At 34.2% G+C, this 24916-nt stretch overlaps 1 protein-coding gene across 1 annotated transcript; it reads right to left on the bottom strand.

Moving 5' to 3' along the window:
• Positions 1 to 6178: 6178 nt before the first annotated feature.
• Positions 6179 to 23862, bottom strand: LOC128202951 (thymidine kinase 2, mitochondrial-like). The gene is made up of 10 exons (XM_052904149.1): positions 23754 to 23862; positions 20012 to 20064; positions 18638 to 18712; positions 17971 to 18024; positions 16424 to 16513; positions 16025 to 16098; positions 13968 to 14056; positions 10901 to 10980; positions 9701 to 9781; positions 6179 to 8047 (listed from the first exon to the last, which is right to left on the bottom strand). The coding sequence occupies exons 1-10, from the start codon at positions 23779 to 23781 to the stop codon at positions 7958 to 7960; spliced, it is 714 nt and encodes a 237-aa protein (XP_052760109.1). The 5' UTR covers positions 23782 to 23862; the 3' UTR covers positions 6179 to 7957.
• Between the last annotated feature and the right edge of the window lie 1054 nt (positions 23863 to 24916).

The following is a 24916-nucleotide window of genomic DNA, read 5'->3' as shown; positions in this document are numbered from 1 at the left end:
ATCACGATCATGCACATGGATGCGATATGTTTCGTAATTGTATTTACATTTAAGCTCGGTTAATTCCGTAGTTTTTCGTTAAATTCCGAGAAAGTAAACGACGAATGTGGTTGGGTTAGAGCCATTTAGCGACTGTTTACGGAGATAGCCGACGTACAATGTAGTGACCTGCATTGAACCTGAACACGGTTAAAATGGGTGCATTTGTACTTACAACTTGTTCAAGTACTTGAATGGATCAATATCGTTAATAACAGCTGGGAGTAGAACGTTTAAGTATCTGTATTTAAGTTATATTGGTCCAAAATTCTTAAAATTTATATGATTAAATACAGGTAAAAACGTGCATCAAAGTTATAATCAACACGTACCTGCATCCCTTATTTTCATTTCGTTTTAAGCGGACTGCACGAACTTTAATTAGAAGTAAACAATACTGATGTATTGTGCATTGGTATTAACTGAACGTCACAGTTCAGATGAGTAAACATAAACTGTTCTAAATATCGGCCAATGAGTTTACGTGTACTTAATCACTTACCAACATCCTTAGTCATATCACATTCATATTCTGGTTTAATCTTGAACAACAGAAACTGATTCGAAAATTAATGCAAATTTATTTGAAAAAAAAATATCATTAAAAAACTATGATTTCTACATAGTAGTCTAGATATGTACTTTAATCGATGCGACATGATGTTATCAATTAAAATGACCACTAGTTTGTCCTTAAGTTCAGGTCAGACCAAGCATGAGCTAGGATACTACATTGACATTAAAGATGAACATCGCACATCCCTAATTGACACCACGCCAAAAATGCTAAGGCTACACCTACAGTGTCACGTGACTCCTAATTAAGGACCCTCCGACAAATACGCAGAAACAGACGAGTATATTAAAATACAGAAGTAATACTTGACAATCAGATAAAAAAAACATGGGACTTGATAAAAAATAGCTATATAAGCAAGTATAAATTCTGATTAGTTGATCATTATTAATTAAATGCAATTTATGATTCAGTTTGAAATGATTAAATGTTTACGCTTTAAAAAAGCTTATTTCTAAATAACATTGGAATTTTTGTACAGCAATAGTTCAAATTCAGGCACGGACTTATATCCGTGATTTAGGGATACAAAACGTGAATTAGTTACCTTACGAAAGTAAAAAAAAAATCGATTGTTTATTTCAAATGTCAAAACTCAAATAATTTTTGCTGCTTTTCTTCCTTTTTCCATTAAGAATCACCTGCACTTTACAAGTTTAATGGATTACTAGTATTGATATAACTACCTTAATGTTTATCTCGATTATATCAGTTTCAGTTTATTGGCAATATCAGCAAATACATGCTTCTGGCCAAAATTAACATCAAATTTCACAAATAATCATATTAAATGAAATGCAAAACTGTTCAAGCAAGCAACAAAGTTAAAAATGATCATAGTCATTATCACAAGTTTATACTTCGATTTGCGCTATTTACAAAGATGATTTTGTTTTATCTATATACTGATTACTTAAAAAGTTATTTCCTATTTAAAGACAAACGGAAAATAAATGTATATTATGTACGGTTTCATGAACGATTAATACATCTGAAGGGTTGAAAAAGTCCACCTAAAGGTAACTTTGTTATCAAACAAGTACAATTTACCGGTAATGCATAATTTGAGCAGCATTTAATTGTCAGTATTTCGGACTTTCTTAATTGTCTTCATTATCTTACAGTGATATTATGCGGGACATAAAAATTGTTTGCATAGAAAACAACATAATTACACTTCTGATGATAAATGCAAATTTTCTTTATCCTACTCATGGTGGATAGTAACGGGCAACTGATAAGCCCCGCCTAATCTAGACCCTGACTGGTCAGTCGGGTATTGACCGGCTAGTTTGACTGACAGACCGCGTTATGTTAATTGACAAAGCAGCATAGTCAGCTGTTGGAACTATCTTCAATATCCTTTCCGCTACCATAGCCGCCTAATGCAGAACCTAAATTCGGGTGTCCCCATTACCTCTATCATTCACCGGCGAACTACCACAGCAGTGTAAACCGTACTCAAATTTTCGGCTTCTGATTACCGCTATCGTACAGCGTGGGAATACCGCTTATTTTTATAATCTTGTACATGTTTTGCTAAAAGCAGAGACTTAAATCTCCCGATTAAAATGCGCTAGCAATTAGGTAAAATGTTTACCAATTTCGAAACAGTACAAATTTATAACACAATTAAAGAAATTAATTACAAACATTATATAGTACATAAAATTATATAACATAACACCCTTATAAATCAAGTTTGCATTTCACGAAATAGTGACATATACATTATCCTTAATTAGATAATGTTCTAGTGGAAATGTACATTTTCCCTTTAACTTAAACCCTTTAATAGACACATTAATACAATAAAATGCATTTTATTAGTTTTATTATGTAACAGCAATTAAAATATTCACTTATTAATAAATATGACGTATCGGCATAACTACGCTCTGGTTGACTTCGGAAAAATACAAAACTCTCATTAATACACTACGGATATGATGAATTTTGAACAAATGTAGAAATAACCGTAGACGTGTGTTGTAGTAATTTGATTAAAGACAATCATCAGTAGGTAAACGCACCTGCAAAACAGCGCAATGGTAATCCTGTGATATGTAGGTTGTGGTAATTTTCATCTTCGGTATTGGCTACTTTTTAATGTTTATAAAACTACTATAGGCGAGCTTTGTAGATAGGAATTACTTCTTTGAACAATTTGTTAAGTACATAACGGATATTTTAATGCATTAATACACTCTGGTATTTCTAGTACAAACATTTCAGATATATGTATTTCAAAATTGCCGGAGACGTTTAATGTTATACTTTTTTGAATTATACCACTTGTGCATGCATAGATACACTATGGCAGTTTTAACTTTTATAGTAACTCGATATTTATGTCTGTTGTTTTTCTCATTAATACGCTACGGCTAGTATTTGATATTTCTAAAACAGCAATTTTGTACTACAGTAGTAGAAAAAGGTTTATCAAAATATTTCAAAAGTACAATGCTTAAAAGATGTTTGTAAGGCAACGTTGCGAAATGTTTTTATTATTTCAATCCTTATTTTACACACATGTTCATTCATTTCCTATATAAATGTATACTTATAGGACTAAAATCTAAATACGGATTCACAATTCATTCATACATCAAGGTAATAAAATGTATAGATCATTTATTTACCTCATAGGAACTTGAGGAATACATAGGGATGAATCAAACATGACGAAAATCAATAATGATAATAGTTTTTCTCCTATCAACAAAGAACACATGTACATAATCATATAATAGAAAAACAGAGACCAAAACCTAAATCAAAGTATTTGACTGTAACTATTATATTGCTAAAAATATCGCAAGATTTGTCACGGGAAACAGCACCAGTATAATAACAGCATGCGATTAACGAAACGGCAACAGAGTCTAGTGTAGTTTCTGGTGCAATGCAATATCATCGGTCTGTAAAAAGAAATCACATATTGATGAATATTTGTTATAAGGACACGTTGTTAGCTAAAATTGCATTGTATATGTGTAATTTCGAAAAATATGTCCTCATTTTAAGCATGAAATGTTTAGCTCTATAAAAAACATTAAAACAAACATTATTCGTCCCTTCAGGAACAAAAGGTTGACACCTGAACAACATTTTGTTATGATTATTTTATCAATACTATATTGAAAATTTATTTTAATACATGATTGATCTAAACGGCGCTTTCTTGTACTAGACTCTGAAATTCAAGATGTGCCATTAAACAGTAGAAATAATTCAATGTATGCATTTTCATGAACTTCAGAGACCGTTCATTGTTTCGATTTAAGGGTCATTTCAAAATGCAATTATATAAAAAACATATATTATTGAGAATGTTTTACATACATGAGTTGTTGTTTTCCGTTCCTCTGTGTTTCTGGAGCCATAGTCTTGTTGGACTTGACCTCCATTAGGCCTTTCCTAGAGGTAATGCCACGATACGAAATAAAACATTCCCTTAAATGAAATAACATTTCATTTGAGTTTTATTTTATAGACATTATAATTATACTTGTGCACGCTGACTCTGCACTGCACATTGCCAAAGATGTCAAGTTAAAAAAATGTCGCTTGTTTGTTTGGATTTCCTTATACGTGTGCTATTCCCTCCGATAAGTTGCTCTGCAACCTAAAAACAGAAACATAAAACTTTAAAACAGCTGATTGATTTTAAAAGATGTTGTTCATGCTTCATTTTGGTGGTACATGCAACGATCAATATGTTATTAAACCTGATTATGGTTACTATTTAACATTATGTATACAGCATGTTTGTAATGTACTGTAAAAAAGTATTACCATTCTCTCAAACAGCTTATAGGTAGCCGGAGGGTTGACGCTTTATACATGATGAATCACAAGCGAGATGGCAAACCACACAAATAAGGTCCACAAATAAGCGCTTTGTGTTGGTACACTGTAAATGCTGACTGTCTACAACACCCATGTTCTTTTTTATTTAAAAAATAACTTTGATGCATGTTTTTTTCCCACTTTTCTTTTGTATTTACTTCTTCCGTCAAAACCTTGTTCTGTCGGCTATTTATTATAGGATTGAAACATGTCATCGGGTTGCACACATGTTTTGATTATTCCCATGCAGTGGACATAAGCTTCCGGTCCGAAATATTTCATTCCATGTGTTCCCCTCTGCTGAGCATCCTATCTTTGCCATCTCTTTTCGTGGACTGATTTTGCGATTGACCTATATGTCCCTCCGGTGTTTAATGCGTGACACGAATGTATAGATTTTTTCAGAGGAACTGATGTTTTAAACTTGTCGGCAAATACAGCATGATCATCCTGTGATGTTTTCTCTTCAGTTCTCTACAACTGTTTGAGTCAACCCTACTTCTATCTTTCGACTTAAGTACGCCTGGTAATTCCTGATATACCCCATGACACACGGAGCACCAACGATTCTTGAATGGTGACCGTGACATTTGATCATTGCTTCATCGACAGATATGTATTGATGCATGTTGTATTAAGTCATGCTCCTTTCCCATACAACTTTCATAACAGGGGTCACTGTGGTTCCAATGTTACCTTGAAGCGACCTTGTGATATTTGTCCGGTTTGTTTATTGTCTATTGCAGTGGTTTTCATTGCAACTGTGACAGCTATTTTGTAATGGATGTTCTGTTGATATATTTGCAGTCACTATGGTTTCCATGAGAACTTTATAGCGATCATGTAATAGATGTCCGGTTGGATTTATAAGAAAGTTATAGCATATATTTCAACAGTTTTAAAGTGAAGCGTAACTAGCGTTAAATGACCTTCAAAGGCAACGTCGCCTTTGAAATGGGTTGTGTTATGTTGATTACGTATTATGTTTATACAGGAAATACCGTTGCGTAGTTTTGCATACTTCTAGATTCAAGAACGCTACCAAAGTGCACTTAAGTGACTGATTTAGTTTAATTCAAACATGAAATGTCTACCTTATCAAAGTTAACACACAGTCCGTAAAACAAATATCACAGTAATACCACTGTGCAGTTTTGCTCATTTCTTAAATTTAACAGTGATACCACAGCGTACTCCTGATACAAGAGGAAAAACATAAGCATACTGTTTAATTAAAGCAAATGTACAAAAGCCAGAGGCGAAGAATGTTGAATGACGATTTTTAAAGAAATACCGTTGCTTATTTTTGCATGGTTATCATATTTGAAAGAAATTCCGTAGTGTAGTAACTGTTTCTAAGACAAAGTACCATAGCGTATCAATGCTGTTTTTAAAATTCACAATCCTTTTTATTTTAATGAAAAACGTACCACAAATTTGTGGAAAATGTGCATTTTGCGGCTGTGGAACTGGACGTACCTACTTTTTCGGTACGTTTCAGTCGCCTACAGTATTCCTACAGTAAAACAGTAGCGGTAACCAGCACCCTTGGAAAATTGGTCTGCATTAGGCGGCTACGGTAGCGCGTCGATGTACGGTAGCGGTATTCGAAAGGATATTCAAGTATCAGTGTGACTTCAGCTGCTTGCATGCATATTGTATACACATCGTCAAAAAAGACAATTTCAAGCTTTCTTTCTACAAATTTATTTCAATGACATATAAAACTATCACCATAAGAGTTATTTAAATGTTGGTGTAAAATATACATATTATTAGTTTATATCTATAATTGAGACATGGTTAAAACATCATTTAAAACAGGGTCAATAAAAAGCTCATACATGCATATGACATGATACATATCAATAGTGTTAAAATTATGATATCTTTAAAATCCTGTGAAGTTACGAAATGAACGAATGATATTATCATAATGACTATACACATCACCAGAAGGCATGACTTGAAACTAGAGTAAACCCTAAATATATAACAATACATTTATCTTATCAGATCTAAAACAGATGTAAAACAAGTACTGACACTGTAAATGTCTCGGTTTCATCAGCTGATCAGGACTTGACACCTCATTGTGTCTATGCAAAGTGCATTTAACTTAAACTGAACTACTTCTGGATAGAGGTTGATGTTAATTTGAGTATTCTCTTTGAGTTTTAAATCAAGACATTGCGCTTAACATTCTTCTTAATAATGTACTAAAATACTTTAACAAGTATTCACATTCAGGTATGTTCACAAGCATTCACGTATGTTCACACACATTCACGTATGTTCACACGCATTCACGTATGTTCACACACATTCACGGATGTTCACACACATTCACGTATGTTCACACACATTCACGTATGTTCACACACATTCACGTATGTTCACACACATTCACGTATGTTCACACGCATTCATATGCATGTATATTCACAAGCGTTCATATACATGTATGTTCACATGTATTCATAATTCATGTATATTCACAAGCATTCACATACAAGTATGTTCACATGTATTCACATTCAAAACATTATTTATGTAAGTTCACAAGCATTGACCTTCATTTATGTTCCCAGTTACACCTGCACTGTAATTGCACAACAGTTAAAATATCAGTCAGATAATCCAATAGATAGCATAAATGGTTGAAGAGTAAACTGATTTAAAATAGTTTGATATGTTACTTCATCCATGAAGGGACCAGACACCAGATTGTTCAAAAATCAGCAAATACAGAATTTCCTCAAAACAAGCCTAGAATTGCCAATTTGGGATACATCATTTTACATGATTACAAGAATAAAGGAAACAATCATGTTGCTGTCTCATCTGTGTTTTCCTGTTGAATTCATATCTGTTTAAGAATACAGATAAATTACCCACCCTATTTTTAAACTGGGATTTACGTGGTAAACCCAGTAAATTTTCGATTTGGAAAAATACACAAAAACTTCGAAAGATACATTTGTTGTAAGCGAGGTGATATATCAGTCATTAAAATTCAATGTGTTGTACACAGCGATATCAATTTTATGTAAGTTTTTGACAATTTTTTTTTTCTTCTTGCAAATTTGTATCCTCTGGTGTCTAGTCCCTTTAAAGCATATTACTGGGACTCTCAGGAGTTGGCAAATTGTTAGTTGCAGTAAATCTTTGTTTGTGAAAACTTAAACCATATAGGATATATGTCTAACAACGGTCAAATTTTTTTTGCAGTCCTATGATGGCGTGATTGGGATACAAAAATAAATAAATCATCCCACTTAAAACATGACCCAACTTACGGACTACATTAAGATTGTAAAATTCATAAACGAGGATATACATAATAGAGTATACTTAAACAATGAAATATTATCAACCAACCAACATTGGTCTTATCCACACAAATAATGATTTTATTATATACAGGTGAATATAAGCACAGTGTTCAACACAAACAAAATGTATCAAGATCCTATTCAAGTACATTCATCAGTTTTCCTTGTTTATTTGTAGAATCTCATCCCGGTGTAATTCAAACTTCCTATACATGTCATCCATACCACAATCTGTATTGATTATCTGAAAATGAATAATTCAACATAATGATATATATACTAATATAAGGTTATACAGATCTTGCGCACACTCATGTCTTAATAATTGTAAGATTACTTGGCCAAAGTGGTGTCCTTACATCTAATCCACAGATATAAGATAACCACAAATATAGAAACATTTTCAAATCCAAAAGACAATATTTTAATTCCCTTAATACTCAAGTGTTTTCAAAAAGAACCTGCTGCCGGCTAAAATGGACAGTTCGAATGAAAAATGGACCAGTTTAAATTTGAAAAAAGATCAATGAATTTTAATTAAAAGTAGAAGCTGGTCAGTGACTTGAGTTAACTATTTGGGACGGTTCAACCGAAACTTATTGAGAACACTGATAGTTCACAGATACAGTGATGTTGTTTCTCTTGAATGATTTTAGTATAAAGTAGAATTTAATAACAAATGTTTGTGCTTTTGGTATTAAAGGCTCAAACCAATGAAACAATATTATTTGTGACCTGCAGTATGAAGCCGTACAGATTTTGAAGTTTGCTTAATTTTCCAAAGACAAATATTCATAATAAGAGCTGTCGTAAGCGCCCTGCTCAACTACGCCGTTTTGACTTAAAAGTGAATACAATAATGATGTATGTATGACCCTGTCAAAAGCAATAAAAATCAAATTAAAAACTACACAGTGACCATAACTCTCGGGGACCCAAAACACAATCTCATGAAAGGTCTCTATAAACTCTTTATATATACCAAGTTTGCTCGCAATAATGTGGACCCTTACTTATAAAGTTATTCAACACCAACCATTTTTCTATTAATAGTAGCTTTGACCTTGACCTTGATCCTATGGGCCTCAAATGCAATCCCATGAAAGGTCTCCATAACCTCTGATCACTAGATGTCAAACCTAGTTAAAATTATTCGATACATAAGGTTACTATGACGCTGCCCTTCTACCAGCCTGCCCAAACAATGACAAGTCATTCTTATAACTTGGTTTCACTTTGTGAAAATCTGGTTAAGGTAATGTGCTTGTCAAAAGAAATCAAAAGATAATTTTAAAAAAAGAAGAGTCAATCAAGGGCCATAATTGGTATTTTAAAGGGTTTAAATGGAGTTATGTAACTTTATTGTAAGATGGTCGTCATTAATTGTGCAAAGTATTAAGTCAGTTGAATGAAGGGTAAAGATAATTTTTATTAAAATCCAAACTTGCCCTAAAACTTTAACGTAAGTTGTTAAGTCAATCAGGGGCCATAACTTGTATTAAGAATAATATGGAGTTATGTAACCTCATTGTGTAATGGTCCTGAACAACTGTGTGAAGTATCAAGTCAATTGAATGAACGGTCTAGAAGTTATGAATAAATTTCCCAACCTGAACAACTGAGTGAAGTATTCAGTGAATTGAATGAAGGGTATTGGACTTTATACGTGAAAATCCCAACTTGCCATAAAACTTAAACCGGACACCGACTCTGGGGCGAGTAGTGTAGCCCTCCTTATTCTTCAAATAGTCCAGCTAAAAATGTCCTTGCCAAAAGAACAACATTATGCCAATTGAATGTCATACAGAACATGATGAAGCATAACTACTGTTTTATACTGTTTATGTGATTATAAACATTTCCCTTAAAACAAACTACTCTTATTTCTGTTACATACCAATACAGGACAGGGCGTCTTAAACTTGCTCTGCTTAATCAGCCAATCTTCGTGTAGAGAATTCAAGGAATCAAGGTATTCCTGAAAATGGTAAATCAAATAATGAAAGTTTTCTTTGATATCACTGATCAGCATTACAAGTTACATGATGAAGGACAAGCTGATGTTGAGATATACTTATATGTGCTGCTTCTGCATAGTCTTTTGTATAGACAACTTTCAGATTGTATAACACACAATAGATTCTGTTTATTTCAAAATGCAGTATAAAATATATTGAAATGGTGCAATATCATAATACCAATGGTATACAAAATTACAACTATCGGCTATTCTTTTCTACAATCATTGTTGACAGTAACATTTCTTTGACAATAAAATCTTAACGGTGAAAAATAAATACCAAAGTTAATATAAGGATTGATTGAATTTTCATGTTTGTTTATAATGTACGGAGTGCACTCTTGCACATTTGTGAGAGGTGCTAGCACAGCTTATAATCAATATATTTTAACAATCATCACATTTAAATGGATGTTTAAACCCATTCATGAAAGAAAATGTCATTCTTCATAGTATCAATTGATTTATTTATCACTGTACTTTTGATTTTAAGGCTGTTATTTTTATGTAAAAAGGGGAATTACTTTTGTGCTACCTGAGCAAATTAATCTCTAGATAAAACTTGGTAAAGAAATTTTGCCTACAGACACTGCCACCAAGATTCATCATGATTGGATTCTATGTAGTTTTGTACTCAATACTTGTTATTGTCTGTACAGATGACAGTTCAAGAAATATATTGACTGATTTTATTGTAAAGAGGCATTACTCTGGAGTTATCCCACAATCAAACTTCACCCTGATCGTATGCAAAAAGCCAATTTTGCCTAGTTTAATCAAGATTAATAATGAATACTTCAGTTATTGTATGCAATTTTGAACAAACCTACTATTTTAAATGTAAAAGGGGAATAACTCAGGAGTTCATGTCAGATGCAATTTACCGCAATATCAAATTTGATTGAGACAGTAAGCCTACAAACACTGTCAGTAAGTTTCACCACCATTATATTATAAAAACCGGTACTCAAGTTATTGGTTGCACTAGGATTTGCTTACGGCACAGACTGACGCCAGTCATGATACCTAAATATAACATTTATAGGCTGCTCGAAAATATGTGTTTCCATCACTTACGATAGGAACAGCCTGCTCTTCATGTCGATTTCTCTTCTTGATTCGTGACTGGCAGGTGGGAGAGGAGGCTTGCAGGTACACTGAAAATATGCAGAACATTTCTGAGTAAAATTACTTTTAATAATATGATGAGACACTGAAACTCACTAAAGATCTCTATTGAAGTGAATGTCTGTAAGAGAACATATTCCAGCTTTTAATAATTGAACTACAATCTAAACTTGCAGGTTGATCATTTGACAAGAAATAATGGTATTTATTTCCTTTCACTTTGAGGAATAAAATTGGAAATGAATGAGTAGCATTAAACAGTTGAAGAAATTACCATAATATTAGTATGATAATTGCCTAGGACATGGGGATTTTCCTCACTTGTATTTAAGCCAAAATTGCCTAAGGAATTGCCATTTCATGCTGGTCTTTAGGCAATACAGTTTGGCAATCATCAGGAAAACGTCATTGATAGAAAAATGAATTATGTAATGATTTTGTCAGATAAAATGAAAAGATGCCTATATTTATAAATTTATGGTATGTTTTGACACAATACAATTATTGCTAATTTTTCAAAATACTGAAAATAGGGTGTTTACATAGGGAAATGCCATTTTTACAATACAATATATAGGATAAATATTTTCCAAAATACTGAATTCAGTATCAATACTGAAAACTTTCACCCATGTAAATAATCTGTTGTACAAAGCTAGTCTTTGAAAACAAACAAAACAACAAAAAATGAACTTTTAAACAGCAATGACTTGCATCTTTAACTTTAACATAATTCTGCTGATAGGAATTAACACTATCTAAGGTGAGTGTGCTTGAAGCATGAAATAAAAATACTGCCACTGCCAGACATACAATTATGGTATTATGATTGAATGATAACATTTTTTTCTTGCATTTATGGTGTCTGAATGTAGTAGGACACACAAGTAAATTCCATGAAGCAAGCTAGCGCTTCTTGGTCATACACCATATGCAAGAAAAAATGTGATCAATACTTATATTTACATTTTAAATAATTATTCATTGAAAATTAGCAGTATCTTCTGTAATTGAGTACCGTATTTGTTCTTAGAGAAATCTAAAAGACATCATATGTCTGTATAAAAAAAAGCTGATTTTGTAACATCGTATATTATTGGTTAAATGATGTAACCCTTATCTAATCGGAGCACAATATTAAAATAAACAATAACGTCACAACTCACAACGCGTGTTATACAAGTTTTATCTACACAAAGGATAGGCAAATGTAAATATACAAGTTATGTATGTCTTGTTGTTTTATATGTGTTTTATATGTGCATAAATGGTATCAAAATATATCAATCATTTATGTTCAGTTACAGGAACCCAGAGAAGTGGAATATGTTTTGTAACCTTTTAGTAAATAGCATTAAACATATAAGAAGTAAAATGAAATTTCATATCACATATGGTCATTTAGGGACAGTGTTTCACATTTATCTTCAATGTCTTATCTAGAGCAGACTTGCGTTATTAAACTTCAAAGCCATGCCTCAATGTCAATTGAGGCCAGCAATTAGTTATCTAAAGTCAAATGAGGTCAGAATGAATCAATCATGAAATCACCTTTATAAACAATCGTAACAAGATACAGTGAGATGTTACTGTACCATTAACATCTCATACAAGTGAACACTTGGTAACAGTAACACAAACAAAATAAGTTTATCCTAAAGCCTTTTCCACAATTTGAATTGTTGCCATGAATATCCTTGGTAACAACCAGACTGCAGGTCCCACTCCCAACAATGACTGTTTGTTCTGGCTCAAAATATGTCTCACATTTAGTTTAAACTTTATTTTACGCTTGTGAAGAAAGTCAAACAAACGTAGGCAAAGTCATTCTTGTTGTGCGAGAGTGTGGTCTTAGGTTGTTGGAGAAATCAGAGAACCCACTGAAAACCCACTTGTTCGGCTTGGTGACCACCAACCAAATGCACATGCTCCCAGGCCTGTAATTGAACTCAGGTTGCCTTGGTAATGTCTCACATTTGTGAAAGAGACAGCTCTGTATAGCATTTTTTTTAATAAAGTGTTAAAAGAGGTCTAGTGATAAAGGTGTCCACCTCTCACCCTTAAGGTTGTGGGTATTCAGCCCCAGCAAAGGTACATTATCTTGGAATCTCAACAAGAGTTTACTAACATAAATTACGTCTGTCCTAATTTTAGGACACCAAGATTGTTGATAAGTAGTTGTAAGTCAAGCCAAATTTAAAGAGGTCGGACACTGTAAATACAGTTTTTGCGAATTCAAGGGTCATCAGTCTGGAGTGACTGATGAAACATGGCTGGTTATCAAACCTGACTGAGCTATTCTGCCCATACACATTCTAACCCAATTTGGTGATGATTAGAAAAAGGTTTCTATTAAACGAAATTGATTGGACAATACCACTTTTAGGTAATTTATACAATTAAAGAACGGTTTCTCTTGAGTGATTACAGCAATATGGCTGGTTATCGAACATGTCCAAGATATTATGCCAATACATATTCTGACCAAATTTGGTGATGATTAGACAATGGCTTCTTAAGTTATTGAGAGAGACCAATTTCTACAATTAAAGGGAACTAACTCTTATAGCTTATAGCTATATGGCTGGTTATGAAAATTTCGTTGTGATTGGACAAAGGCTTCTTAAGTTATTGAGCGGACAAGACCAATTTTAGGTAATTTCTATAATTTAAAGGCATTAATTCTGAAGTGACTAAAGCGATATGGCTGGTTCTCGAAGATAGCATGCCAATAAACATTTGGACTAAATTTGGTGATGATTGAACAAAGGCACCTTAATTTATTGAGCGGACAACATACGCCCTTCTGCCCATGCACGCAAGTTAAATTTGAATACACCATGTTTTTTTAAAATGGACGAATATAAAGGAACTCAGTACTGGTTTCTACTGAAGAAACAAACTCATATTTCATCACATCAACATGTCTCAGAAAACAACAAAATAGTATTACAAGGTAAACTTACGACCTACATGTAAGACAGTGTCAAACTTCATTGTGTCATGGTAAACGTACCTATGAGATCAATATGCATATCTTCATTCTCCTGGATCCAGTCATACCACTCTGACAGGATGGCATAGTCTATTTCCGGCATCAAACCCCTGAAATGTGAATACAAAACACTGAGAATCCTGGACAAAAAAAACAAACAAGAGCGCTGCAGAGCAATTTTGAGTTTTTCCAATGGAAGTTTGGGTATTGTAAGGATAGCCAGGGTTTAAAGAGGACAGGGTGCTGCAGAAGCTGGACAGGGTGCTAAAGGAGAAAAGGGCACATTATTTACATGTATGTGAATAATTTGACAGATGAAAATGTTGGAATTACGCTTAAGTGAAGTAATATTACATTTGGTTGTCCAGTTAGCGCACTCGCTTCTCACCAAGGGTCCCGGGTTCGATTCCCAGCCTGGGTGCATGTGAGTTTGGTTAGTGGTCACTAAGCCTGACAAGTGGGTTTTCTCCCCGTACTCCGGTTTCCCCCACAACACAAGACCACACTCTCGCCAACAGCATGCCAATGAGAGTGACTTAGTATAAGCTATCATAGCTTTCTTCACAATCGTTGTAAAATATATAATGTTTAAACTAATATTACGTTTCAACAGGCATATATTTTAACTTTGCATGAGTTGAATGAGTTTTAATGCAAAAAAAGAAATATTTGTCTTTCTTAAGCTTTTAATTCTAAGAAGATTTCTAGGTAGGAGGGTATCTTGACTGGTCTCGATAAGGGCAAAGGGTGCTACCACAAAATGCAAACTGCCAAAGGTGCAGCACTCTTTCATAACTCTTTAGCTTTATCCCAACTACCACAATACCCCAACTTTTTTTTCAAACCAAACAGGCCAAAGGGTATGAAATGTAATGTTTTTTGATGACAGGTAATCTGACAGTAGTATTTTCAATCCAATATCATTAAGCCCACACCAAAATGACGACCTCACATAAATTTTAACAGTGAACCAGATTTTTGGTGGTTTTTAGCTTTTTTTGAAAGCTGCAGTATAATCAATTATAATTTTCCTACTCAGCTTTATAGTGTTTTGTAAAGGGAAGTAACTGATGCGGGGAGTTTTATATACTACAGTTTACCATTAGTGTAAAAAAAAATCAAACAAAATGGCAGCTCCCGGTAAACATGTTTTGTGTTTTACAATCTGAGGTATAATATTGATTTCTCACTGTAATGAAAACTTAACTTTGAAGATATATTTCAAAATGCAACAGTTCTTTCTACAAATGCCTATCATTTGACTGTAACATTTTTGTCATGATGTTTACAGCTCTAAAGGCTATTTATTTTATGATTCATATCATGATCCTCAGGACTTGAATTTTGACCAGATGATGTCAAGGATGTAGAGGATAGCTTAACTCCACAGAAATATGATTATTCATGTTTTGGTCTGAAATGATGTTTTAAGTCATTTTTGAGAGGTAAGCCTTCTTTGAAATATGTTTTCTTATACAACATACTCTGGGATGTATAAAACAACTCCTAATCTTAATAGTATTCTGAACATATCTTAATACTGTACATTTTGGTAAGCACATGCCTTTGCATTTACAGTGATATTCAAAACAATAATTAATAATTGATAATAAGAAAAAAATATTTTTCGCTCTTCGTTCTGTTTGGGTTTTATGAAAAAATGTGCAATCATTAATATAAACTAAGAAACGCTAGTTTATTCAAATGACCGAGTATTTCTTTCCAAATATATATGTATTTCTTCGCAAAAGCTCATATTACAAAATGCGCCACCATATTCATTATTGGTTTAGGTTTTCGATTTAATTCACTCATCCTTAGACATGGATGCATAGGGATTCGAACCTTAAAAACTAGTAGTGCAGTTATTAAAGTATCGCTACGATCATATTCCACAATTAATAAAATCAAGACATGTGCATTTCCAAACTTGACTTGATTATTAAACTGCAATTAAAAAAGTATTTATGCTGAATATGAAAATAAGTTTTTCTGAGTCTGGAGTTTTATATTGAAACCTCAATAAAATAGTGAATATGGAACCCTGGACGAACATCAAAACAAGTTAAGGCACCAACCCTTTATAGAGGTTCTCTACAAAGCAGTAACGTGCACTGTACAGCGACCTCTCTATCATCTTCACTGGGCAAGTCTGAAATTATATAGGCAAGTATCCGTTGAGATGCATATAGCATTTTAGTTTTAAACTTTATATGATATAAGTATAGTCACTGGTTGAGTTGGTATGGTCATCAAGATGGGGTGAAGTGTGGTCACCATGATGGGCAAGTTCCTCCTGCCAACACAAGGCAATATTTTTGCCTAAAATTGTACCAACAAAAGAGTAAAATAATGTTGTAATAATTTGTTTCCCTGGAAACAGACACATGAGTGAATTGATTTATCAGTTAAAAGCTGAGTTCATAACTGAGCTAATGTAAGTTAACATTTTTTACGCAAATTGTATATAATCTTACTGTTTCCTTCCTATGAACCTCAGCCATGGTTAGCTGTACATACGACTGGAAGGCAAGACTCCAGCGGGACGCATCCTTGTACATCAACTCCTGAAAAAATAAACATAGATATTATATACTCACATATGGTCATATAAACATACCAGAAACGCGCAGGCTTTAATAATATTTTGATAAATCATTAGCAATATCAGCCTAAGGCCAATAAAACAAACCTGTGCTTCTGGTTACATGCAATATGTTTTATATTTATTTCTGGGCATGTCACTCACCTGTCTTTTAGGGGAGTAGGAGTAGGAGTAGGGACAGGGTGGAATGTTCGCTACACCATGCTATAAAGTTCAGTTCTGTTGAGAATAGATCTCAAGACATTTTATCATGAAATGCGGACATTGTCCACTGACAGTATGGACACCGCCATTTTACTTCTGGTTGAGAAAGCATTTTGGTTATACAGATGATGAGATCATGAGTGAGTGTTTATCCTTGGATCGCACAGGACCCATGGACCAGAGACACCAAACAACGAAAACAATGACAGTGTACCGTATTTATTTTTTTTATTTTTTAATTTAACACCTAACAAGAGCGGTCACAGACAGCTATATCCCCCGCCTCATGGGGCATTTTTTTGTAACGAAAGCCAATCAATGGTAAGGGTAGTTGCTCAGGAACATAAGAAATGCGTAAAATTAAAAAAGGGCAATAACTCTTTCAAATAAGGTCAAATTGCAAAAGCCTGACAATATGCGCTGCATCACTTTATAGTCATCAACGTAAGTGGAGTTGCGAAGAAACCAATTTTAAATGTAAAATAAGCAAAGGGCAATAACTCTTTCAAAAATGGTCAAATCAGGAAAGCCCGACAATATGCGCTGCTTCACTTTATGATCATCAATCTGTGAAAGTTTGGTAGAAACTGCATGAAAAACGTAAGAGGAGTTGCGAAGAAACCAATTTTAAATGTAAAATAAGCAAAGGGCAATAACTCTTTCAAAAATAGTCGAATCGTGAAAGCCCGACAATATGCGCTTTTTCACATTATGATAATCAATCTGTGAAAGTTTGGTAGAAATCGCATGAAAAACGTAAGAGGAGTTGCGAAGAAACCAATTTTATATGTAAAATAAGCAAAGGGCAATAACTCTTTCAAAAATGGTCGAATCGGGAAAGCCCGATAATATGCACTGCTTCACTTTATGATCATCAATCTGTGGAAGTTTGGTAGAAATCGCATGAGAAATGTAAGAGGAGATGCAAAGAAATGAATGTGGGCCGGACGGACGCACACACACACACACACACACACACACACACACATGGAATCGCGCCTACCATTACTATATCCCCTCGCCTTTTCAAGGCGGGGGATAAAAAAAAGACTAGGGTTGGCGAGAAAAACTTGGGTCAGTGGGATTACAGGAAACACAGGTATTGTTTTGGGCCTAAGCCTATTTGGAAGGGAAACAAACACAGCTTTTCATTCAAACAAACATTATCATCTCACTACTCCCTTGATAAAAGTAAAAGGAGATTATCATATTTACCAGTGTGTTGTAGCCTTTCACATCCTTCCACTTGAATACTGGCTCCGGGACGACCTGTTATGAACGTATAACAATATAGTATTTGAGACAAAATGGTGAAAGCTTATACATGTAATTTTATTTCACGGAATCTTAGTGTTTGCACAACATTCATGCACAATATGACAATACTGCAACTTTATTCTTTAAAAAAAAGACTTGTAAGCCTAAAATGAACTAAGTTTCATGTGAATGTATAAGTACTTTTAAAGTTTAAACATTTTTTGAGCTATTGGCATAGGTTAAACATTATGCCTGTCAGACTCCTCTGGCAAGTTCTGCTGACAACATCGACAGTGCTACGATAATTACGCAATGTTCTTTCCTTTATAAAACAATCAACATAAAACCTGCCGTATAGCAATAACTAACTATAATTAACAGTTATTGCTCATTTATGCATCAGAAAAGCATTAATTCAGCATATGCCACAAAAATATTTACTTAGCTACCTTTTTAAGTAGCGCAAATTGGAATATCACTATTCTTGCCTGCAGGCATGTACACACTGCAATATAACCCACTTATTAAAACCAATGAATGACTTTTGGCAGTTGCTTAATGGTTAAATCAGAATCTGCCCAGTGATTCCATTGACCAAGACATGAGCATTGTCACTGAACCATACTTCAACTTCCTTCTGTTTGCGGAAGTATTCCAGACATGTAGACTTTCCACTGCCTATGTTGCCTTCGACTGCCACCTGAAATAACAATAAACTTGATTACTTATAAGACTTGTAATAGGGGGTACCAATACATGTCAGCGCTGTCTTTCAGACGATTTGGGGGCAGAAATTTTGCCCCATTGTCAAAATTCCCCTCCAGGCTGGCCTAAAAAATTACATAAGAATAAGTTGAACAAAATCCAACAAAATTAGCCAAGCTAGAGACATTTTCTTCTGTGATATTCTGTTACTAGTCAGTAGTTAAGGTACATTTACAGATTTTGATTCTCTATTATAATGTGACACATTTATATTAAGTGATTTTATTATTGGTATTGCATTTATCCAAAACTCCTAACTGGCAAGTTCAAGTTCCAGGGATGTGATTGACCTTGCTGCTGAAGGGCTGAAACCATTTCAGCAATAGGGTTGAGGGTTCTTTAGGCCCCCAATGGGAGGTCAAAGGGGATTTTAACACTCTGTCGCAGAAGCAAAAATGGCTATTATAGAAGCCTTTTTAAGAGCTCTCCTGACTTTTAAGTTTGGAGCAAACTGGAGTGTCAATACTAGCAACAAATTAAGCAATCCAAAACTTCCAAACACAATCAGCAGTGGTCGAAAAGTCCCCAAGCCCTGCACTGATAAAATGACTTCCGGGCTTGCTCAATTTCTGAATTTCATATAGCAGGGCTTGTTCAAAAATTTGATGCCAAGCAATAGTATAAGAATTTGGGCTTGTTCATCTAAAATTCTAATTTCAATGACTGAATCACTTTTTTAACCAGTTATTTAGGTCTCTAGAGCCTGGGACCAATAATACATCTTACTCCCAGCTAGAGCAAATAGATTTGCAGGAATCCGTGGTTAAATCACATTTGTACAACTACAGTTTCATCGACAAAATTAACCTTTGGAAGAGCTTAAGCCCCATTCTGATTTTGCAAATTGCAGAAAGACTGCCCTGCATATATGTTGTATCATTATTGTTGTACAGCCATAAATATTTTTATTAAAGTAAAAAACACAAGGGTGAAATAAAAAAATACACTGATTTAAGTGATGTATTTTATTAAATGCTTAGAGATTTTTTGCCTTGACCCAGTCCCTAATAAAAACAATAATATTCTTATCTATTATCATTTACGTATGGTACCAGTTTTACAGTACAGGTAATAACAAAAGCAATCATATAATTGCATACAAATTAAAGACATGATTTACCCATAAAATAGTAAAGCTCAACATAAGATCACATCTTTTTTGATAATTGATCCTAAATGTTACTTTGATTAAAAGTTATAAAGCACTATGTATCATAATTATAAATATGTATACCGTGAACGGTTTCTTAGCTCTAGGCTGTCTCTTTTGTGTTGGCTGCACATTTTCTGAAGTAAGAAAAACAAAGCTATAAGATATCAGAAATAAATTCAATAATCATATAATATGTGCCTGTCAAAAGCAACAAAAAAAGACAAATAAAATAGTAAATAAAAAACGCTGCACTGCAAAGAAATCAGATTTCAAAGATTGACAAAAGAACTTTAGCCTTTGTTGTGAAATTCACTTTCAACTGTTGTTTTTTTCTTGTTTAAGTAATAGTGACCTTGACCCTAGGGGCTTTAAATACAATTTCACAAGAGTCCTCCATAAACTCCTCCTACATAATAAGTTTGGTCATATATGCCTACCCTAACTAAAGTTATTCAGTACCAAACATTAATCCTGTTTTTCAATGGCGCAGCGCCCGTGCCCCTTTTCTTACCGCCCTGCCCCATTTTTGAGTAGTGCCCTTTTCACAAATGCTCTATTAGCGCCAAATATCCCGTTAGTGCCCTTTTTACTGTTGAAATCGTTATAAAAGATTGACAACCCTTAATCCACTGTCAAAACTGAGACAGTGCAGGGCTTTTTCTGCCCATTTTGGGAAAAAGACCGTAGACATTTTGGGAAATTTTGCGTTGTGAAAATGTCGAAATTGGAAAATTTAACAGTTAAAAGAAAAAGCTGTTTAGTCTCCTGGGTATTAGGACATGATTAAATATTAGTTTATTTTCCCGTTAAAAGACACAAAATGGCTGAAATATCAATCCTTGGGGTGTAAATATCTATTGCAATAAATCATGACAGATAATTAATATTTCATACTGATCTCTGAATGTGATGAAAATCATTGATTGTCGAGTTTTATTATCAAAAACACTTCACATCACATAATTTATTAGGATGTTGAAAATGAACCAGTACAGGTAAAAAGAATTTCGAAATTTTTTTTTTTTTTTATTGGGATTTTTTTCTGCTGATTGGGAAAAATATCTTATATTTTGCTTGGGGAATGGGTCCGATAGTCGGACCCGTGGGTACTATAGAAAAAGCCCTGCAGTGACCTTGACCTTGATCCTAGCAGGCTTAACATTATAAAAAAAAAACCGGGACGGCATTTTAGAATGGCATTTTAGAATCACTAGCATGGTCCTCAAAGCAATTGAGCAAACCAAACGGTTGGTTTTATCCACACACCCTCTCTGTCACTGTCTCCATGGCCTATGGGTTAAGGTGTCTGCCCACAGAGTGAAAGGTCATGGGGTTGATCCATGGCCGTGTCATGCAGAAAGATGTTAAAAGTCGGTACAAGTAGCTCCCTTGCTTGGCATTTAAAGGGTAGTGCTAGGAAAGTAGTGTACTCAGTACTGGTTTAACCCAGGAAAAGTTGTTCCCCGTGTATTGGTGCTTTACACTGAGCAAATACAAGAACCAAGGAGCCTCTGAAAATAGAGCTAGGGTATACACCTAGCTACAATAAAGAGCGATCAGGGATACTTATTTTAATATTTTGACATTTCTTATTTATCCCTGTAATGCTACAACTCTCTACCATTTAAAACAGGGCGAAATAACATAAAGAATTATTAATCAATATCACGTATTTGAAGAGATACGGGGACAAGCGTGTAACCAATACCAGACAACTATAGACAATATATGCCAAAACTCGCTCAATATCAACCAAACTCGGCCAATATCAATAAAACTTGGCCAACATGAGTTTCCTCCGTTTTGACTGGCTACAAAACTCGCCTAATATAGGATCTGAGAAATGGACCATTTTCATTGGCTGTCGAAACTGGCCTAATATGAGAAATATGCTGGACATTTTTTTTCCCGTTTTTCCGACTGTTTTGAAAATTTGGTGCTTCGTATAAACCTATATTGGAATTCGTGAACCTATAAAACAGTTGAACCACTTTATACGGTTTGGTATTACAGTTGTATTTACCCGTTGGTGGATTTTACGACTATTATGATTTTGTACACCAACAAAATGGAGGATGAAGGTGAAACACTTGACGTTTGGCAAATGATTTAGTAAATTAAGACGAAAAGACATGCTTCCTTACACTGTACAGTGCTTTATTCATAAGTTTGTGCAATGTTACTTTAAGGATGCATGTCAAATTCAGCAAAGTCAAGTGAAGAAGAGACACTATGAATAAATAAGGGATAAAAATACAGCTTTGCTGTGAAATTAACTTCTTTAGGTAAGTTATTTGAATGTTTTAAACCAAAATGTTGTACCATACCATACATAATAGTTAATTAATAAAATACTTCTTAGTAAGTTGATTTCATATTGGCCAAGTTATTTGTTCTCGGTCACCAGCAAACCTCGGACAAATGACTAGGCCAATATGAAATCACCTAATTAATAACATTATAATATTATGCATCAATGTTGAATAATAATGACAAAATTGTTCAATATTATTATATACCTGACAGTGATCTAAACTAGATTGAATTTGTCATTGGAGTAGTTAATTTCACATAAATATATTCTGGGTCATGAATACCCTTTTATACATGTACATGTACACAACATAGTCTAAAATTATAGATGTCATCATGTGTTATACGGGATTCTTCCAATCCCTAACGTCTAAACGGGTTTGTGCAAAAACCGGGGGTGTTTTGAGAAATATTGAAATTGTATTAAGTGAAATATTTTATGGTTTAAATTGATCATAAACGTTTATATTCATATTTTACCATGTAAGTGAAAAGTTATTTTGCACAAAACAAGCACTTAATGCATTAAAACACATTATTTACCTTTCCAATAAAACGAAAGTTGACTGACACAGATAACAATTATGCCAAGCGGAACAACTCGACCCAATCGTAATAACTTGGCCACCTCCGACAAGCTTCGAGATAGACCTTGTAAATACAATCGTAACAACTCGGCCATGGCCGAAATGTTCCGATTGTTTAAAAATCGTGCCCTGAAGCCTTGCAGGTGCCCTTCATGTATATATCGCTATGTTTTGACAGCAAGAAATGAAAAAAACACATCAAATATTTTTTAGATGTTAAATGCTTTAACCCGGAATCCTGATCGGAATAACTACCCACTTTTGATACTAAACAATTTGTATGTAAAGGATTTGCCATATCAAAAAACATAAAAAAAATCAGTATGTACGTACAATTATTTGGACTAGTACACAACCTGTCAGATTTGTCCCAGATATTGGGATACTTGATAAACAATCGATACATGTATGTGTTTTATGATATCTAATATGTTGACATAAAGACATAAAATGATAAATAAATATGTGTTTAATAGTAGGCAATAATAATTTCAAAATTGTGGCTGCGAGGATTCTCTGCACAAGGACCGTTCACTACTTTCTGCTGGGATGGTGGAAGTCATCAGTAATAATCATCCAAAGACTCGCTGATGGCCATTTAGGTGGACTAGTATCGCACCCAGACTTCCTTGTATCCTGCCAGTGCCACTGTCTCTTCCATTAGCTATCCCTTCAGCATAAACAAACGACAAAAGCTTGCACTTTCACTGTTTATTCTTGTACGCAAGGTCTAAAGAAATGCATACATACACGGACCGTACATATTCTACATTGACAAAATACATGAGTTTGCGGTTTGCGAACAGTCACTGAGTAAAGCATTTTTCAAACAAAATCATCAAAATGCATGTTTTCAAATTAAAAGCCTGAAGATCTCAGTATTGTCAAATAACAATTGACTGTCGATGCATAGATATGATTACCTAAGGACAATCCTTTAACACTCAGCATGGTTCAAACCGATGTTTTCCTGAAATAAGGCGGAAATTGCTTTGTTTACTTCGAAAATAGGCGCTTGTATTTCCCGCAAAATTGCTAAACCAAACGTCTCAATTTCAAACGGGATACAATGGCACTCCTGAGTTAGTCGGGTGTTACCTGCCCCTGATTTTATGTAACGCGATCAGACCACTAGACACATTGGAATAACCTATTCAAGATATAAAAGGCTTATTTTGTTAAAACATTACGACTTAAAGTAGAACTGCTAACATTGTATCATCGGCTGATACCATTCCGATCTGTTACTCATACCCCATTCGTGTGTTTGATTGATTGTATGAAAGTGTGCCCATGTTAATTGGCTGCATTATCATTGATTGCATAATGGCTGGACCCTACCGTGAGGCCATAACGACATAAAATTATAATGCCATATAATGTCAATATATAAAAACTTTATATTGTAAACCACATTAATAACTTTGCATTGATGATTAGATTATTCACATGCTTTTAAGAAATTGATTATGTGAACTTAACTTTAATGTTAACAGGTAAAAGAAAATCTAAGGTAATCAAAGGTAATTTGTTACTCATTAAAACTTGATTCTGGTGCCGCAGTGAGGTCAGTTCAAAAGTTACATTTACTATTTTTTGGTCATATGTTTCTACTACATGAGCTATTCGTAATCTATATTTTTTTGCGACGTCATCGGAATTTGGATACTCTTTGACATTAACCTTACCGTAGTGCGACATATCCTCAACTGAAATCCGGTCATTCGCCAACCGCAATTAAACCTTAATATCATTAAATCTAACCAACTTCCCAAAAAAAAAATCCGACCATTTCCCCGACGTTATCTAAATGAATTTAAAAGTAAGGCTTACGGAAATAGTTGTCAAGGGTAACCGATTTATAATTGCAATGGGAGAATACGTACGTACGACCACATATCCCGGTATATACTTCTTTTATTTGATATAACATAAATGGGCGTCGATATTTTAGTTTGTATCCTAATGTTGGCTTTATACATAAATACGTCCGTTAGACGTCATATTTTTGTCGGTTTCCTAACCCCTGCTACATATCACGAATAGACGGTGGTTAAACGTCGGATTTTGGTCGGCATCCTAACAT

The sequence above is a fragment of the Mya arenaria genome, chromosome 9 (genome assembly GCF_026914265.1).
Source record: "Mya arenaria isolate MELC-2E11 chromosome 9, ASM2691426v1".
Classification (NCBI taxonomy): domain Eukaryota; kingdom Metazoa; phylum Mollusca; class Bivalvia; order Myida; family Myidae; genus Mya; species Mya arenaria.
Note: the sequence above shows the minus strand (reverse complement) of the source record. Positions and strands in the feature narration are given on the sequence as shown.

Bases quoted from the DNA above. Each gene is read 5' to 3' on its own strand.
- LOC128202951 (XM_052904149.1), bottom strand. From the start codon at position 23,781: ATGCTGAGTGTTAAAGGATTGTCCTTAG. The intron at 18,025-18,637 runs GTATGGTTCAGT...CGTTCATAACAG, and splicing joins GCAAACAGAAGGAAGTTGAA to GTCGTCCCGGAGCCAGTATT. The intron at 8,048-9,700 runs GTATGTAACAGA...ATTCATTTTCAG, and splicing joins AGACGCCCTGTCCTGTATTG to ATAATCAATACAGATTGTGG.